At 39.8% G+C, this 20,478-nt stretch overlaps 1 protein-coding gene across 3 annotated transcripts in view; it reads right to left on the bottom strand.

Moving 5' to 3' along the window:
• PRDM5 (PR/SET domain 5) overlaps positions 1–20,478 on the bottom strand; it is a 160,651-nt gene that overhangs the window by 101,501 nt on the left and 38,672 nt on the right. For all 3 annotated transcript variants that reach the window (XM_019534032.1, XM_019534033.1, XM_019534034.1), the window contains exons 4-7: positions 13,270–13,453; positions 7,396–7,570; positions 6,298–6,390; positions 5,913–6,034 (exon numbers count right to left, since the gene is read on the bottom strand). In XM_019534032.1, the coding sequence (XP_019389577.1) occupies positions 5,913–6,034; positions 6,298–6,390; positions 7,396–7,570; positions 13,270–13,453 (574 nt within the window). The remainder of the gene's footprint in view (positions 1–5,912; positions 6,035–6,297; positions 6,391–7,395; positions 7,571–13,269; positions 13,454–20,478) is intronic.

Genomic DNA, 20,478 nt, shown 5'->3' with positions numbered 1-20,478 from the left:
TGGTGGTAGGTGGGTCAGTATCAACCTGGAAAGATGTGGGCAGTGGAGTCCCAAAGGCCTCAGTCCTTGGACATGTACTTTTTAATGTCTTTGTCAGTCACTTGGATTAAGGTGTAGAAAGCACTCCTTCCAAATTCACAGAAGATATCAAATTATGGAGTAAAGTTAACACACTAGAGGGTAGGGAAAAAATCCAGGTGGATCTGAACAGGTTGGAAAAGTGGGAGGAACAAAATAGGATGCAGTTCAACCAGAACAAGAGCCAGGTGCTGCACCTAGGGAGAAGGATCACCAGAATGATTACAGGCTGGGGGAGGACCTTCTCAGCAGCACAGCAGTGGAAAGGAATCTTGGAGTCATTACTGACACCAAGATGAACATGAGTCATCAATGTGACGAAGCAAGCAATAAAACTAACCACAGTTGATCATGCATTAGCAGGTGCATAACAAACAGGCCCAGGGAGGTGCTACTTCCCCTCTATGCAGCACTGGTCAGGCGGAGTTGGAGTACTGCTTCCAGTTTTGGGCGCTGCACTTCAAGAGAGATGTGGGCAATCTTGAAAGGGTTCAGAGGAGGGCTACTGGTATGGTTACGGGCCTGCAGACAAAGCTCTATGAATAGAGATTGAGGGACCTGGATCTCTTCAACCTCCACAAGAGAAGGCTAAAGGTGATCTTTTGGCCGCCTACAATTTCACTGGGGGGGGCAGCAAGTAATAGGAGATGCTCTGTTTACCAGGTCATCACTTGGAGTAACTAGGAACAATGGCCACAAACTGATGGAGAGCAGATTTGGGTTAAAAATCAGGAAGAACTTCTTTACAGTAAGAGTTGCCGGAATCTGAAATGGACTTCCCAGGGAGGTAATGCTCTCCCCTACCTTAGGGGTTTTTAAGAGATGGCTAGGCATGCACCTGGCTGCGGTCGTCTGATCCCAGAGCTCTTTGCTGCCCAGGGCAGGGGGTCGGACTTGATGATCTGCTAAGATCCCTTCCAACCCAAACATGTAATAATCTATGAAACCCCTCTATATTTGGTCTGGTGATCTTTTTCCAGACCAGTTCTTAGTCCAGTTGCAGCTCCAGGATGCTGATTTCTTTGCTATAACCAGGAAAAGAGAACACTTTGATCTCCCTGGGTAAAGACTGAAGCATCTAGCAAGGGAAGCTGTAGAAGTGTGGTTGATGGAGAGGCTGCCATGCAACACACTTGTAGGAAAATTAATGAGAATGGTGGCTGATGGCTTTTGGGATGATTCCCAGGGCTGTGAAATAAAGAAAATGTCATCCAGGACATAAAATTGGACCTGTGACAAAAACCCCTGTAAACACTGGGAAATTACCCAATGTTCCTACATCCTTTATTCTTTGCATAAACTAAATTATAACCTACCCTATCCCCATTTGCTTTTTGATGGAAGAGAGAGAGAGATATGAACAAGCCCTCCAGGTGAATTTCAGCTTCCATCAACAACATACAATACAGAGGGGCAAACAGAAAGAAATTGTTACATAAATATGAAATTTACAATTATTTTCCAATTAATGGTGACTATAAAGGGACTATTTTACTATTTACTATTTTATCTAAATAGTTATTAAGAAAGATATATTTTAATCAGTGCATGAAAATATATAACTGCATTCTGCTTAAACATGGTGAAAGGATTTCAAATCTAAAATGGTCCAACAGCAGTGTTTGAATAGAATATTAGCTAAAACATGGGGACTATATTGAACAAAACATGACTTAATCTTTCATATTTCAAGCTGCAAAACTAAAGTAAGTTTAGTCAAGATAAAACTAAAGTAGTTAGCTAGAAAATAGGGACAGTATATGTCTTATGCACGTCCCACAAATTTATGATTAAGAAGAAACATCTACAGAGCAGTATTATTTTTCAGGCCTTCTTTCCTACTCTATAATATTACCACAGTGCTGTTGCTAATGCTGACAGTAAAAATAGGCACAACATGCTGTGGAAAGAATAAAAAGTTAACAACAAGATCTAAACATCAGTGTGAAAGATTTGACTATAAATTAATTTACTCTCTCTTCTTTTTTACCTCTTTCCATCATTGTTGATAGGGGAATAGTCTAAGAGTTGCTCATGTGCACACAGCAAATTGTGAATATTTGTACAGGTAAATGTGATCGAAAACCAGTCTGGACCCATAACAGAGCAGGCTGGCATGCAAAACAGCTTTATACCCATAGCAGAACAGAAGTTCAGTGCACAGACTGGTTTAAAAATGGTGGAGTACAGTGTAAGACTTGCCCCCTATATCCAAGGGCAAATGTGTATCCCATCCACTACCAATCTAAACTATGCTGCTTACAGAAAACTGTGCAACTTAGATTGATTCCATCTCAGGTTTTTTGAATGTCTGTACCTAACCTTAGTTTTTATTTCTAAGGCATTTTCTCTAAATGATGTGTTATTTTTAGCTATGTTCTGAACCCTTTCCATTTTTTCAGTTTTTAGAATGTGGGCCCCAGAATGGGATACACTAATTGTAATGGTCTCACCAATTCCTTATAAGTCACCTTTCCATTCCTCCTTCCTAATATATTCAGGGACTAAATTTAACCCATTTTTCAGCTGCACTATACTGGAAAGCCCCATTCAATTACTGATTCATTATGATCCCTAAATCATTTTCAGAGCCCCAGTTTTCAGGGATGCACCACCCTCCATGCAGGGGGCTTGTCCTACATTCTTTCTACTAAAAAGTCTTTGCATTTGGCTGTATAAAAAAAAAACATTTTGTTTGAATTGATCCAGCTTACCAAGCAATCCAGGTCATTCTGTATGATTGCTTTGGCTTTAGAATTATTTAGCACTTCACTAATCTTTGTAAAAGCCACATATTTTATCACCAGCAATTTCATTATTTAATTCTAGGTCAGCATAAGAAATCTGAATAATGTGTGGCTTAGAAACAATCCCTACAGAATCGCCTTTCAACACACACATTCTATGATTCTCATTTAACAGTTCGTTTTTGAGATTTGGGTAATTTTTAACCCATTTAATGTAGAATATTGTATAAACATACTTTTTAAAGCATGGTACTATTTAGTACCTTGCAGTACTAAATCAAACAAAAGTATATCACTTTTACAGGGCAACCTTAAGGCACAACCTTGCATTCATTTCCATCACTAGAAATGTTTCTGGGAGGGGGAACAGTACAGACATTCATCCTGCAACAGCACCCTTTACCCTGATCCTCATGCCTTCATAAGACCAGGGTGATCATGGTTTGGAGGAAGCATGAGGAGTATTGGCTGCTCCAGTCCTCCCATTTTCAGGAGGACTGAAGCACTTCCACAAATCCCCTACCTGCTCCGTAGACAGGGGACCATACTGGGAGGGGAGTGTAAGAGTGTTCACAAGGGAGACTGTCCAAAGTCAGCCCTGGAAGATCTTCTCCCTAAAGGAGTTTGTTTCCCCAGAGAGAAACTGAGTGAATGCTTGTACATGTGTCATTTTTACTGGAAGAACCATGATTCTCATATCAGAAATGGAATGCCTGTGCACAGCCTTCATCAACAAAACTTACAATGACATTATAAATAAAAGCAAGTGCAACTGACAAAACCTGCTTTCCATAAGGCTGTGTTGACTGGTGTTGATTATCTTAGTCTTTGATTCTTTACCATATGACTCGAGTATCAGTTCTCCATTATTATTATTTCCATTATTTTCCCATTATTTTTCAATTTATTAGTTAAGTCAGAGTAATCACGGGGGCCATCCTGTTTGCTTTCTTTGGATATTGGCATAACATTCGCATTCTGCTGGTGCTTTAGAATTTCCCTGGTATTTATTAATTCCCCCAAATTATTCAAACTTAGCATCAGAAGGCAGGAAGATATTAACTATGCTTGCTTTTTAAAAAACAGTCTATCTTGGGTAGATCTGAGATGTATTTTTTGACGTAGAAACAGCAAAAAATCCTCATGTGATACAAATACATCAGCCCACTTTTCCAAAAATAAAGCAAAACAAACAAACAAAACCAAAGTGAAGAGGTCTGCCTTTTCTGCGTCATCAGCATCATCATGACCATCTCTGTGTAATATGCCTATGTGGTTATAAGGATTCCCTGTGTTCCTGATATACTTAGCTATATCCACAGCCTCAGAAGAAGTGAGAAAGTTAAATTAGTTTATCTAAATTGAAATATCATAGAAATAAGATAAGTAGCATATTTACTCAAATATATGAAGGCCCTGAATCTAAGCTGACCCCCCCCCAGTAATTGGATTCTATATAGAAAATGTATATATTTGTATTATTTTCCAGGTATAGAATTTAATTGAGTTTGCCTTGGACTTGTCCCTCTTTCACTGATACAGCAGGGAAAATAAATCCAAGGGTCAGATGGCAACTTTGCCCCCACCAAATTCCTCCCTTTTCTCTCCTTCTTACTTTCAGACCTGTACATGGAAGCAGGGCTATCGCACCGGGGGTGGGGGTGGGGCGTGTGAATCCAGGCAACTGTCCCAGGCCTAGCACTTTGAGAGGCCCTGCAGACAGTGCCGTACAGGCCCTGCTACGACTGCCACGCACTGCCAGCTCTGGCTGCTCACCCACTCCCCCCACCCCGTGCTGCGCTCTGGCCACTCGCCACCCTCCGGCCCTGCACAGGCTGATATACCGTGGGCCCCACATACCCCTAGGGATGGCTCTGTGTGGAAGTGAGCAGCAAATTTGAAAAAGACTGACCATGAAATAAACATACCTGTAGTAATGTGCCCTACAGGTAGGCATAGAATTAGTTCACCCAGAATGGATGCATTTTCCTTTTTTTGGAAACTACTGCAAGTTTTACCACACTTTTAAGCAGCACTTCTGTACCTACTTATATATAGAACAAATTATGCATGACATTAGTCCAAAGCCAAAAGATTCATGATTTACCATATAGGCCACTGGACTGGATTCCAGCAGAGATAACAGTGTTTAAAGTTATGGTGAATCCATAGCTCAGCAGTGCTCTGTATGTGTGTACTCCAGATACCACCCACAAAGGATCCAGGTGCTAATTAGCTCCTCATTCATGGCTGAAACCAGGTGGCCCTGTCTTGAGTTATGGGATCTTCCAAAAATTTACAGGAAGATGAGGTACAGGGCAACCTGGTTTGGCTCCACCTCATGTAGGGTGGGGCCACACTAATCATATGTGATGGGGTGAGAGAGGGAGCAACAGAGGGATTCTCGGTAAACTGTCTGGGGCCCTTGTTGGTGGTGTTTGCCAGATATTTAAGGCTGGTGAAGGAAAAATGAATCATTGGGGGGAAGAGCGGGAGAAAGAAAGTTGCAGTAAAACTGTGGGAGTCAAGAGGAAGTCAAAATGTATACAGTGCAGTGAATCACCATGGAAAAAAGAGTCAGCACTGAGAGCAATGGGCACTACCTTTTATTTTATTCAGATGGGTTATAGCAACCTACCCTTTGGTAGTTCCCATCAGCACTTTGGCACTAGGGAAGGGTGCTGGAGCTTGCTCTGGCCTCTCCAAGTGCTGCCCTGGTACTACAGTACCTCTGGGCCTGCTGTTCATTTCCTCCTGGGCCACAGACACACACACGTGGTTCCCATCAGTACATTTGTGCCACGTGGGCTATGTGTATTGTTGGATTTACTAAGCTAATGCTGTCTCTAGCAACAGTTTAATTCTAGACAAAGTATTTAATGAGGTTTCCTTGTATGCAAATGTAAGAGGAAGGGCTTTTCCCCAGGAGAAAACTCATCTTATATTCAAGTAAATATTGCAAGTAAATGGAAGTAAATAAGTAAATGGAAATATAGTAGGACTATCAATGAATCAGTTTAAAATAAAATAAGAAATAGTTCTTTCTTTAGTTGGTGAATTAGAATGATATAATCAGTCATTTCTTACCAGTGTGAACATTGTCCTTGTGCTTTTTTAGGGCATCTTTACTCTTGAACCTCTTTCCGCAACTATCAGCCTTGCATATGAATCTGGCATCCCCCCTGCAAGCCTCCTTGTGCTGCTCATAACTACATTGGGTAACCAGCAAAGAAAAAATAAAATATGAAGAAATACCAACAAACTTGCCTGTAAGCAACTGTTTGCTCTGAGCTTAACACATGCCATATAGCAGATTTCCACACCTCTTCATGCATTACTTACACCAGGTAGGAATGAAAGCATCTCACTTCGTTCACTGTTAAGATTCACATAAACTAACAAGCTTGCAAGCTAACATGCAAAGGGAAGCCAGCAATGATATGATAGCAGTCCAGTAATTCAGACACAAAACCTCAGTTCTGAGCTGAAGGAGGTATTGCACACAGAACACTGAAAACTTCTTGAAGAGTCGCCTGGATTGACATTCTCTGTGCACTGGAGAACACTAGGAGAAAAGATAAAATAAATGGCAAACATCCTATAAAGAACAATTTGACTCTGCCAATTACAAAATATAGGCCTGAGCCTACAGACATGTATTACTGAGTATTTTTACTTATGTATACAGAATGAGTTCATGGGACTACTCTATTGTATAAGTATTTGCAGTTTGGAGCTATAGTAAATTGTTGAAATGTATTCTCTGTTACAAATATTTTATTTTGCAAGATTCTGCAAGAATCCAGCAATCCCACTGTATGCATTCTTAATTAGATACATTTTGCAAGATTTTTAAATAAATTTAGCTAGCAGCCAATCACAAAACAATCTCTAAATCAGGATTACAAAAAGAGGGAAAAGGGTTTTGCTTCCATTCATTTAACTGCCTCTACAAAAAGCAATTTCAAGAAATCACATTTTTCATAAGCACTTAATAGTATTTACTTACAAGTAAGAGATAACAGTTTTAGAGATGATTATGATTTTACTTAAATGAATATATCTACATATTGCTATGTAATACTATTGTGCTCTTATCCAGTAGTCAGATTAAATGCAGTATTCTCTGTAACTAAACATACAATAAAAAGCGATTCATTCATTTAATCTATATTTTAATTTAGATAGTAGCATAAGATATAAGTACTAAAATACAGAACAGTATCTATTAAATATTCATATAAAGTATGCTGCATATGACTTTAATGACAAAACCTGATATTATTTTTCCATTTCAGCCTTCCTAAAGTCATAAATGATTAAGCATTAATGACCCTTTTTCATTCCAACCAGGATCTCCAAAAAATACAGCAACTCAACACATTCAAAAATTAATGTATTGAGTAAAGTATGAAAGATTAATTGAAAGAAAACAGCTCACCTTTTAAATCACAACACTATTAGAAAAGAGGCATGGACCTTGTAGGCACTTGAACAAGAAATTAATTATATAGACTAAGGCAAAGTACTGATTTTAAAAGTTATAGAAAACATTCTTATTCGTACGCACTGTCTTTGTAAAGCTTGTTTAACTGGGAATTTCTTTCCACAGTTCCTGCACTTGAATTCTTTCTCTTCACTGGGCTTTTGATGCAAAGTCTGAAGATGTTCAGCTAGAATCTCCTGGCTGGCAAAACTGGATTCACAATTTGGGCATGCGTGGTCCTCTTTACAACTCAAAGAATCTGTATGATTGGAAAGAAAAATAGAAGAGAAATAATTTCCAGTAACTGATATTTCTGCTTAATTTAAAATAAGGTTCTACTCTGAAAAGGTACTATGTTAAATGCCACAATCAGATTCACTATTATTGTCCCTGAGGACAATTAACGAACACCAAGTTAATTTAAATTGTTGCCTAGAGTGGAAAGACAACCTGCTCTCCCAGAGTGGCTGCTGCAATTGATGTAATGTGATGGGGAAGCTATTAATAACATATTAGTATTAATAATGTACCAGGGGTACACTGGTATAGGAGTGGACCCTGGTAGTGTCTAAACTGTTGGTGTTTTAACTATAATTTTTCCCCAGAGTAACAACTCCAGATTGTAAAAAGTTGCACCACTATAGGACTATACACCATAGATCTGTTCCCCATTTAAACCAGTGTAGAGGTGGGTTCAAGGGTATAAAAATGTTGCATGCCCAGGCCTTCAGCCTGGATTAATCATTCCAAATATGATACAGGTAACATGATACTTTTTCATAGGCCAGTACTACAAGCAAACCAAATTGTTTCCTTCATAGTTCATCATCATATCAATTAAGGTTCTTCAGCTAAAAATCTGACCACATTTATGTTTAAGTAATCTCATTTCTCTTCAGTATAGTTGCACAAGTAGAATTTGTTCAAAATGCACCAAGAATGAGATCTAGCTCACTCTGCTGTGGCAGAATTGGCATTGCCACAGTAGCAGAAAAACAAACTAATTTGCTCCCCAATTCACCAATGTGCACTCAGTGCACCTTATGAAAAAAATTTCAGCAGGATATCATTGTGAAATGGTAGTTTTCTATTCTCTTTGCTTGATGGTAGTGAGAAAGAAAGGTACAGCAGGGAGGGTAGAGATGAGAGACAACATAGTAGTAGGCAATTGCCCATCCTTTGGATCACAGTGTATACATTAACAGTCTAGTCAGATGCCTGATGAATCCATCTGTGGCTGACATATGCAATTCAAGGGTGACAGTTTGTCAAGTTTCACAGATCCATATGTTGTCTAGATGGAGTCCAAATTTGCACCATGCTGCTTTATCTTCTCTCGCTTTGCTTCAATCTTCTAGATCAAAGCTGCTTCATGTTGAGCTGCACTCAGTGCCAGATGTTCCCTCCAGGTCGGAAAGGATTCTGCTCCTCCCAGCTTTCTACACTTCATATAATTTTTGTACACATCATGGTACCGTCATGGAGAGTGACCTCACTTTCTAGACCCATCTCAAATCTCGCAATATTCTTGGAGAAAAAGTCTTCCTCCCATTCTCATGACATGGTCAATCCATCGCAACCACCTCCTCTTGATAGTGGTCTCTAACGGTAAGTCATGCATGCTTCAGTACCTCTGTGTTTGGCATTTTGTCTTCCCTCTTTATTTTCAGGATCTTGAGCAGAGATCTCATGTGGAAGCTGTTCAGTCTCCCAATAAGCCTAGCATATGTAGGCCACATTTCTGAACCATAAAGCAGGGATGACAGCTCAGAAGTCTGCTGGATTTGCAGCTTCATGTCAGCTGATAGTTTGCTGTTATTCCATGCATGTTTCTGTAATAGCTTGAAGTTCTTAGCTGCTTTCCTGATTCTGATAGTCAGTTCAGTCTGAAGGTCAAGATTCCTGTTGATTGTAGAACCCCAAACTGTCAATGACACCAAGAGATTTATCCTCCAGGGTGACATCAGGTATTGGTTCTTTCACCCTTTGGTACATGAGCACAGTCTTTTTTACACTAATTGCCATCTCAAAGCTCTTGCATGATTCAGAAACTCTGCCCAAGAGATATTGCTGGGAAGATTCACTGTGGGCAACCAAGGCCATGTCATCTGCAAACAGGAAGTCTCTCAGAACTAGTTCTTCAGCTTGGTTTTTGCTCTAAACCTTGCAATGCTGAGCAGCCTCTCCTCTATCTAGTCTAGTTCAAAGATAAATGCTATCATTGCTGCCCTTGAACGCATGAAGAAGCAGGAATGAAAAATACATATTAAAGAACATGGGGGCTAAGGCACACCCCTGTTTAACCCCACTGCTGATGTCAAAGGTGTCTAATTATTTGTTTTCATACACTACAGTTGCCTTCATACCTTGATGTAATGAGCAAATGATGTTCCACAGCCTGGGGGGACAACCCAGCTTCTTCAGCACAGTAAAAAGGCCCTGTCTGTTGACTGTATCCAAGGTTTTCATTAAATCAATAAAGGTTATGTACAGTGGTATTCATTTTTCTCTACACTTCTCTTGCAGTTGTTTGACAGAAAATATCATATCAGTGGTGAAGCATCCCGAGCGAAAAATCACATCGACTTTCAGGATGGATTCCTTCACCTAGAGATTGCAGCCTAGGGAGCATAATGCTTGTCTCAGTCATTTCTATCCCCTTTGTTGTTGTATAAGTGTACAAACCAAGCATCTCTGAAACTTTGTGGTACCACTTCCTCTTTCCAATAGAACACTATAACTTCAGGAAGATTTCAAAGTAATTTCATTGTTGGCATGTGTAGATTTCCATAGGCAAACAGTCATTTCCCGATACCTTGTTCTCAGGAATCGATTTAATGCCTTCTGCAAATCTTCTAATGTAGGCTCATTGTCTAAATCCACCGTAACTTCAAACTGTGGCAATCCTACAAGCTCTTTGTGTTTGATTTCAGTCTCAATGGAGTATAATTCCATAGTGTTCAATCCAACACTAAGGTTGTTTTTGTGCATCAGTAATGACATTTCTGTTTAAGTCTTTCAGAGAAGGAGCTGTTTTCTTCTTGACTTGACCAACTGCTCACTTGATGCCTTCATACATTCAACAGCTAAAACCTGCCTCAGCTTTTCTGAATATCATTATCAGAGTTTCAAGCCATAAAATAACTTGGGCACATCTCTTAGTCTCCTTCTGCATTTCTCTTTGAGCCTTTCTCAGATTGCTTAGCTTATGGTATTAGAAGATTTCTTATAGGTGGTTAGCACTGTCCTTTTGTTCTCAACAGTGGTTGAATGCTCTTCAAACTAGTCTGCATTTTTCCTGTATTTTTTCCAAACACTGTTATAGCAGCATGGTACACATAAGTTTTTAGGCTTCACCGAGCTTCGGTGGTTGTGTTAAGTGAAGTTGCTTTCACAATTTCTTCATTAAATAGTTGACTAGACAGAAAAATGCGAAGTCTGTATTTTTCTGTCTTTAGTTTGGCTGATGTTTATCTGAGGATGCTGGTAGTTTTTCTATGGTGGATCTTTTTTAAATTGATTCTGACTTTACAGCAGACATGGTCAGTCAGCACTGTGATAAGACCATATACGCACGATTACTTCCAGGTGGCTGCACCTGGTCAGTACTAGAGCTAATTGGTGACAGTCCCCTGAGCTTGGATGTTTCTGAAATGTCTTTCTTATGATTTTCCCAGTGAAGTAGGTGTTGGTAACGCACAGATTTTGACTTGTACAAAGTTTTAACGCTCACTGGCCATTTTCATTCATATTACCAATTCTGAATTTGCCCAGAATATCAGGGCAATTCTCAAAACTACATTCAACTCTTTCATTGAAGTCACCAAGTATTATAATGGTCTAATTTCTGTGAGTTTTCTCAATCTCTTCTTCAAGATGCTGGTAGAAAACATTCTTGTCTTCATTGCTAGCTTGAAGGGTAGGCACATAGACACTACACATGACATAGCCAGTCTGTGTATGCATTCTGAGCATCATGAGTCAAATAGGTACAGCAACTGGACTTTCACAGAAAAACAGTAAGCTGTTTCTAAAAGCAAAACCTACTCCCTGCTCTCCTTTCTCCTGTTGGTTTCCCATGCCAGAAAACAATGTAATTATTCTCTTGGATAGAACCTCTACCTGAAAGTCAAGTTTCTGCTAATGCACCAATATCAACCCCAAGTCTAACCAATTCACAGATTAGTAATGCCCTTTTCCATAAGTCTGAGTTCAAATCCAACTTTGGGGCCCAAAGTCCATATATTCCAGCATAAAAGTCACTTTATCATTTTGCTGTTATAGATCACACCAAGACCTTCTTCAGCACATATTCCTAGACAAGAGTAGTGGAGGCTGCTCTCGGCCTACCATCCCCGCCTTTACACCAATGAGACAGAATCTGAAGGCCAGACCAAGTCCAGATGTTCAATGCCTCGACAATTGTAGCTTGTCAGATAGCAACAGATTAAAGTTGTTGCTGACTGTTTAATGCCTCAGTGAGGGCACATGTCTGAGAGACAGTGTATGCATTTAGAAAATGAGCTGATATTTCACCTAAATGAGCTTTACTCTTGGATAACTGTCCTGTGCTGCAAACTGAAGGAATAAATCAGTCCTGTGGACTTTTTAGTGATTTTATGAAATGAATAACCAGGCACATACAAGCACATTGCTGACACTAATAATAAGCCTGAACTACTATAACTCTCCTAAACTAATTAAGAAAGGAACACTATGAGGATCAAACTGAGATCAGGGTTGATGATCGATTAAGTAGATTAATGAGTTCAAATTGCCAAGTCACCAAACTGATACAGTAGGTAACAGAATCAAATCATGAGGCTGACATAAAAAAGGCAGCTAAGTTACATGCATTCAAAAAGCCTGAGGTGTAATTGATCTGTTACGTGGTTTTCTGTAAGTGGTGTAGTTTAGATTAGTAATGAACAGAACACACATTTGTCCTTTGGGGGAAGGGCAAAGGGGGCGTAAATCTCAGGCTGGATTCTGCCATTTTAAACCAGTCTCTGGGTGCTGAATTTCTGTTCTGTTACGAGTACAGACCAGGTTCTAATCACTTATACTGGTAAAGTGTAATGTCTGTACCTGGCTAAATAGTTCATGGCTAATTCTGCTTTAGCAGACTGCACGAGGAGCTGTCTTCCTCTAAATTAATAATCCATTCGGACTTCTAGTTAGTACGAGGGCCTCAAACTGGTCAGCAAAGAACCTAACTGTATGTTCTCATATGGTCATGAGGTATATCTATGTGGCACACTGCAAAACAGTATGTACCTAGCTCTAAGCAAGGTACTTTGGGTCCTAGAAGCAGTCTACCTGAAGTAATATCAAGCTTCACATGAGCACATTAATGTGAATGGAGCACTATGCTATCATGACAAGAGCTTTGTTTCCCATTAATTCATATGTCTCAACACTGCACTGTACTTGAGCATTTGTTGGTAAATTAGAAGAACACTCCTCCACATGGTCTTGCCCTTTATATGAAAAATGTTATACTTTGGGGATCACCTTTGTACTTGGGGCCAATTACATAGTCCACATCTCTGGATACTAGCATTACAGTCCCAAACTCTCACAACTTCAGGACTTAGAATAGGAATTTCTACAGTGACCAACATGATCATCATCTTACAAAACCCACTGTTAAAAGAGCATAATAAATGTTCTTCAAAAACAGAAAAGGGAATGTAGATGGGAGCCCTGCAACAAAAGGTATATGAACTACTTCTACCCTAGAGACAGAGTAGGGCTATAATCTCACTATTAAAATAATTTCTGATTAAAATTTTCCCAAACCAAAGTTATATGTAAGCCTATCTTATATAACAATATAAAATGTAAATGGCCTTCAGTGTTCTTGAAATATACCTAAAATCCATTCATCTTCCCACTAATGAGGTTTTTGTTCCCTTAGTGATTGTTTTTTAAACACAAAACTATTTATTCGTGTACCTTTCTCGCTAGTTTGTTGTAGTTCTTTATTGTTATTGTTGTTACTGTCTTCGTCTTCTTGGTTAGGAATCACTTCTTCCTCCTCCTCTTCTGCTTCTTCCATATCACTGTCAAGGTAGCCAATCAAAAGCTCTGTATCTGTGTCTATATCCTCAACAGCCAGATAAAAAATGTTTTCCCCTTCCTGTTGCAAAAAAATAAGCAAAACCAATTGATCATCATCATATAAACATAAAAATCGAAGTTAGATTCAAGGATTTTAGGGGCAGAGAGCAGCCTCAAAGCCAGCTTTGCCAACCACTGAAAGATTCAACTGACATAAGTGTTTCTACAGGTGATGCAGTCCTAAGATTTCTTTCCAGGTCTGGGGCATGGGCAAAAAGCATCCTCCCATTTTAACAATGTTTGGAATGCCCCTGATACTGCTCTAATTTGTGCCAGAAAACTATGCCAACGATCAGCAGCTCTTCTCCTTTCGTTGAAAAAGCCTCTTCTCTCATTTTCAGGCCATATAAAGGCATTACATTTGTACTGGGAGAATCACTGCTCTCCAAGTAGAAACCATGAGTATATAAGTGTTAATTCAATTTCTTCAAGGGGGAAACATCATCCATATTTCAACATGGAAAATCTCCCTTATGAGAGACAAGGTTCTTTGGGTGAATCAGATATCTTATATTAGACCAACTTAAATAGCTGGAAAAAAAATTTCTTAGCAAGCTTTCAGGTTTAAAAACCCTTTGTCAGGAAGGGGTTTTAAACCCAAAAGCTTGCTAAAAAAAAATGTTTCCAACTATTGGAGTTGGTCTAATAAAAGACATCAGATTCACCCAAGAACCGTGTCTGCCTATGTCCTTAGACCAACATGGCTACAACCTACATTCCTTATGAGATAAACCCTCGCAAGAATGAATGCCTAGATCTTCCCCCAGCATAGTAAAAAAGTCAGGGGTGGGAAGAAAAGCACACCAACCAGCGGAAAGTGTTAAATTAAAACTTATGCAACTTTAATTATCTGTATGTTTGTAAGCATCCTTCTCCAAAGGATTCACCCTCTTGTTTTCAAACAGGCTTTCAGTTCTGATGAGACTGACTGCAGAATTATGACAGACATCCTCCCAAAGCTCATGATAACACACTTAAAAGAGGGCTTGACAGTCATATGGTGTAAATCAGTGCAGCTATGCAGATTAATACTGACAAAAGGTCCAGCTTAGTCACTGTCTAAGATATGCCATGCATCCCTCCCTCCCCCTCCACCACCCCAATCCAACCCCAGGAAATACTTCTTCAGAAGCAACCAGAACAATCAAGTAAACTTCCAAATAGATACATGAGCTCATTGCTTTGTGTCCAATGTTTACTTAAACAGATTTAAAAAATAAGCCATTTAACAAAAACAGCTGTCCTCTCAAAAGCTGATGTACTAGGCTGCCTCTTCAGCTATACAGAAGCCAAGTGCTTTGGGTGCTATCAAAGCAACAAAGGAATCATATTTACCTAATGAAGACTTCCAAGTGCTGTCATAAATCTTAATACTTATCTGATTAACATCCAGTGAAGTTAATTGAATCTCTTTTAGAATACATCTAGCCATATATTTTATAAAAAGCTCATAGCACAGGGACAAGATAATGATTTTTAATTTTGTAATATGCTAAGATTAATTTAAACTGTCAACAGGGATATAGTATTTCGAATGCATTGGAAGGTCTGTAATATATTAAAAAAGTAATTTTCATACAACAGTGAAAACCATTTAATTCAATAGACTTGATAGCAACAGCAATCTTCAATGACTCACCACAGTTTTACCTGTACACCAATAATAGTCACTGAAAACAAATCTAATTACACATATCCTTCAAGATATATCGTGCAGCCTAGATATTCATCTATAGACTATCCTAACTTCTGCAAACATCTAAGAGTTGCTGCTTTTCATATGGTACTGCCACGTGTTTCAGAGAACTTTAATGTATTACAATATAAATAAAAAATAACTCATTCTCTGTAACTTTGATTTGAGGTAAATAAATAATCTCCCTCCTCTCTTTCTCAGCAGAGACTGGATGAAAAGATCAGTGAAAGCCTCCTTTATATCACTGAACAACACAGTCCTTCATAACGCAGGACAATTCTGTGCATGTAAACCACTTGTTTTGAAACACAATAATAGAAAAAATAGGACTGGAAGGGAACTCAAGAGGTCATCTAGTCTAACCCTTAGCTTAAGGCAGAAACATCCCCGTCTAGATGTTACCAGTCAAATGTAACCTGTATTTAAAGGCCTATAGTATTAAAGGTTCCACAAATTTCCAGGTAATCTGTTCCAGTATTTAGCTGCCCTTAAAGTAAGAAAGTTCTTCCTAATATCCAATGTAAATTTATCCTCCTAAAATCCAAAGGCCTGTGCACAGTCTACACAGGAAACATGCTAGTTTTACACTGGTATCTTAAACACCTGACACAATAATGCAATTTCTGGATTTGGTCATGCACATTTTCTGACACAAAAGCGCACCAACCATGAAAAGTAAACCAAAAGGCAGTGGCACCCCATCCATATTAGTCCAGTCCCTATATAAGTAGTCCTACAGCAAAGTCCTATCCACATTATTACAGTCTCACTGTCTTTGCTCTGCCCGTGTGTATGAAGGCATATTCTTTTGTTCTTTGTGCTGAAGTGTTCTAGGATTCTTTCCCAGTCAACTGCACAGGAGCGTGCATGTTTCATATGGGATATTATGGAAAGGATATTAGAGGACTGTCAGCCCTCAAAGGCTAACATGGGCTGAAACTACACTGTAGATAGATGTCTGTGGTGCCTGTGACACTACAGACTAGAACTCACTAAATGTTTCACAAACAGACTGGCTTTTTTCCTAAATGAAAATGTTTCAATTGAAAAACAAGTAAATCTTTTTCTTCCATCTTTACTTCTTTCCTTTTAGTGGGCAGGGAAGATGGTGAAAAAAGACACTAATAAAATACCCATGAGATTTTTAGACTTTTTTGTAAACACTATTTTTCACGGTTAATACTTACATTTAAAAACCCACCATTGTAGACACAAAACATTACAATTTCTGTTCATTTTTACAATTATTCCAATTTTTTTGTAATGGCGTTTCTTGGGGATAAAGTAGGTATCTGAAAAACCTTAATAAAAACAGGATCGTGTAATAAAATACTGAGTTGATATGAATCCCAGATTTAAAAAAGAAAACAATTTTTTTTTAATTTAGGAATTCAAATAATCAGGATTTTTAAAATATTAGTGTTTACCTGTAGTTAGCAGGGGTGTGCAAAGTGGACAGTATTCAATTTAGATTAATCACTGTTCCCCGAATCAGGCCGAGATTCACTGATTCAGATCACTGTCCTGATTTGATTCGGCCGAATCTGAAGATTCAATTGCGATCCAATCAGCAATATGGCCATAAATACAGCTTTATATGTTTTTTCTAATACCTCAGGGTACCAGGTGCAGCTCATGAAATGGTGGGCAGATAGAGTGTCCCATAGGAGCGGACCAGAAGTACTTCTGGTACACTTCTGGGTCCACCACCAAGCGCACGGAAGACCCCCCCCAACACACTCCCATGGGATGCTCCATCCACCCCACCATCTAAGTGTTCACAAGCCTGGTACCTCGAAGTACGCAGAAAAAAAAACAAAGCTGTGTCTATGGCCAAGTTGTCGAATTTCTCTGAATCAATTTGGAGGCTTCCAGTTCAATTCAGAGAGATTAATGGGTCTTCTGATTTGATTCGGATTTGGAGATTCAACCACCAAATTGGGCTGAATCTCCTTTGAACTGAATCGGCAACTAAAGCTTCACACAGCCCTAGTAGTTAGTATCATGCCACATTATTCTACACATCAAGCTCACACGAATGAAGCTTGTTTGTTCTGATCTTCATAATAGGTGTTTTGTATTTGCCATATGACTTTTGTACTATGGTCTCCTGCATATAAAATGGACAGGAGATGTCCCATGACAAGTTTAATATATGAGAATGAATACCAGATTGTATGGCTTCTTCTCACCAAAGTTCAATACCAAAGTTCAACTGGGGAGGTGGGGGAGAAAAAGGACACAAAGGAACTCAACCCCTAAGAGGCACTAAAAAAAAAGTTTCTAAATCAAAGTCTTTCAGATTTCATTTTTGCAATGAAAATCTGGCATTTTACATGGAAAGTAAAACCCATTTTGTGATTTCTATGTATCACTCCTCTCTATGGTTCTCTCTATTAGCATTCTTCTGTATAGTTTGCTTGCACAATGCACACACACGCAGTACAGTGGCTTTCTTCCCCTCTAGTGGTGGCTGCAGCAAGACAAACTTATTAAAACCTTGTTTAACTGAGAGAGTCTGGTGGCTCAGGTGATTTCATGATTTAAAATCCAGAATGCCTAGGTTTCAGCTGTGCTGTTAATAACCAGCTTAAGCCTTCATCTTCTAAAAAAAATCTGTCTTTTATTGCTCATGAACTTCTGGGTCCATGTAGAAATTCTGTCTTTCTTACCAATCTTTGAAGTCCCACACTTATAAGTTGAACCCATTCTTTAAGAATATATCTATGTCCCCTCTCAGCCATACTATTCGCTTTTAATATAAATCTGGTAACCTTCTGATTTTTTGCATTCATATATTTCAAAAGTATGCTAACCAACATTCTAGTAGAATGTATATACCAGTCCTCATTCCATTCTCGGTTTCTAGAACTAGATAGATCTTGACACACTTTTCTGCCTTTTAAGAAAAGAACGTAATTTTTATTCCTGTTTTACTTTTGAAACTAAAATGAGACATAAAAAAAGCTGATTGAGCAGTGATTCTTAGTTAGGATGCATGGCATCCCCAATGCCATGCAATGTTAGTACCGTTAAGTGTGCAGACATGATTCACAACTTAAACCCAGAGGGTGTGTCCAGCCAAGTGTAGATGTAGCGGCTCACCTTGCACCACCACTACTTGTCCCCAAGAAATGCCTGTGCCAAGCGCGCTTTGGCTTACAGCAAGTTAACCCGGGTGGGGTAGGGGACGCTGGCCCCAGAAGCCTTACCTGGGGTCCTGGGGACCTCCCAGAGCTGCAGCAGCAGGGATTCTGCTGCATGGAGCTTAGCTAGCTTAGCTAGCAGCCACAGTGCGGCTCCAGGCAACCTGGCTCCACTTTTGATCGGTGCACACTGTCTGTGTGCACTGATCCGCTTTTTCTTTCCTGTGGGACTTTCTGACCCTTGGATATCTAGGGGTCAAAAAAAACCAAAGGAAAAAAAAGTGAAGCAGCGCACACATGGACAGTACTCCCTTGCAGCATGGAGAACTTCTAAATGTGCACCGCAAACATGCCTGCAGTGCCACATACTGCACAGCTATGCTTGTCAGGACACAGCCAGAGATTCCAAGTAAGTATCTATGGTGTTAAAAACATTTGAACTGTTGTGGTCTTTCTGAGTTGTTAGCAACAGAAAACTGCTCCGGTTTCTTTGTAGTCAAAAAAACAAGCAAAAACATTTAATGCTAGTTGAGAATGAACCACTGCCACAGAGGTTCTTTCTGGCTTTGGAGATAAATCCAAACTTCCCACAACATTCACAGCTGTTTGCATTTGGTATTACAATTTAGATCTCTAATTAAAGCATTATTTTATGTAAGAAAAAACTGACATGTAAAAAACATAAAAAGGACATGGACACTGTATAAAACATACATGGAGCTCAAATCTGTAACTGTCACTTTGATGGGGAACTGTCAGAGTAAACAGTTTGGCAAGCCTCAAACAACCTAAGGTCTTTATTAGTTTATCCATAAAGGTGACCTATAGCTGCCATCAAAGTCAAAGGAAATTGAGAAAGCTCAGCACCCCAGAACTGAGTCTCTCTCTCTCTCTCCCCCCACCCTGCTCCCCAACCTTCAGGGTCTACTCAAATCACTGGAAAGTCTCGTACTGAATTCAGTGGCAGTGATATCACATAGGAACAATACTTGAAGCTATGCATGGAAATAATCATCTGTCAGGGTTGGGGAAGGATCCAGCCATTTTGAATGCTTTGGCTAAATATGTCACAGTTTTAAAGATTAGGCTACAATGGGAGGAAGAGGAATATAACCTGACCTCTGACTTAGCACAGAACTTAAATACACAAAAAAAACTTTAGGAATATATGGAATCCCACTGGTGTCAGCAGTACTGCACATGTTTCTAGTGCAACATGAGATTAAGTGTTCTGCTGAAAAAGGACTTCAATTCCAAGGAGTGATTTTTCACTTTCTCTCCCAACATCCTCACTTAAAAATACACCTTTGGCAGGGTGCAAGTGCGACCTTTAAAACAATCAGCACTTACCATAAATTACTACACGTTGGTAATGAAGTTGCTAAAAGATTTCTAAGTGCTTAGAAGATGAAATAAGGGTAGTAGTTACAACATCTATTGGCAAATGTTAATGTTTTAATGTTTATCTCAAGGGACTGCATCTCAGAAAGTTCAATTATCAACTAGAACCTAAAGTAATAGATGTAGGGAGACCTGTATTCCATTAAAATTCATGGAAAGAGAAAAATTTGGAGTCTGATTCTAATTTTGAACCACTGCTGGGGGCGCAGCCACACACACAAGCACGTGCACTTGCAGCAGTACAAATTTGTGCCGGAGGTTTATGCCTCAGCACACATGCCTGAACATGCACTTTGGTGTGGGGCAAATTCTGCCACATGGGGTAAACTGACTCTGCCCAGCTCTTCCTGGATCTGCAGCCAGAGGGAACCAGAGGCTGGGGCCAGCACATGTGCTGGCCCCAGTGGTATAAAAAGCTACCCTGGTGAGCAGCTCAGGGCTACCTGTCAGCAGGAGCTTCTGAGGCCTGGCTAGTTGGTATCTGAGGACACTAGCCCCTGTGCCAGCTGGACTGCAGAAGCAGCCCTAACTTATAGTGGCCCTTGCAGCCTCTACCCTTTGCAGCTGTCTGGCAGTGGGGGCTGCTTCCTGGCTGTGACCTACTGCCACCTGTGACAGCACACACCCCCTTGGAGCTGCAGCCTCATGGCTGTGTGCCAGAACTGAACAGGGACTGTGTGGCCACCTGGGCTGTAGTATGGGCACTGCAGCAGAGCCATCTGCACCTCTGAGCCAGCTGCCCATTCAGGGTGTGAGATTTGTTGGGGGTATGTGAGGTTTGGAGGGTGGGGGAAGAGGTGT

Source organism: Crocodylus porosus, unplaced genomic scaffold, assembly GCF_001723895.1.
Source record: "Crocodylus porosus isolate Cpor-Errol unplaced genomic scaffold, CroPor_comp1, whole genome shotgun sequence".
Classification (NCBI taxonomy): domain Eukaryota; kingdom Metazoa; phylum Chordata; order Crocodylia; family Crocodylidae; genus Crocodylus; species Crocodylus porosus.
Note: the sequence above shows the minus strand (reverse complement) of the source record. Positions and strands in the feature narration are given on the sequence as shown.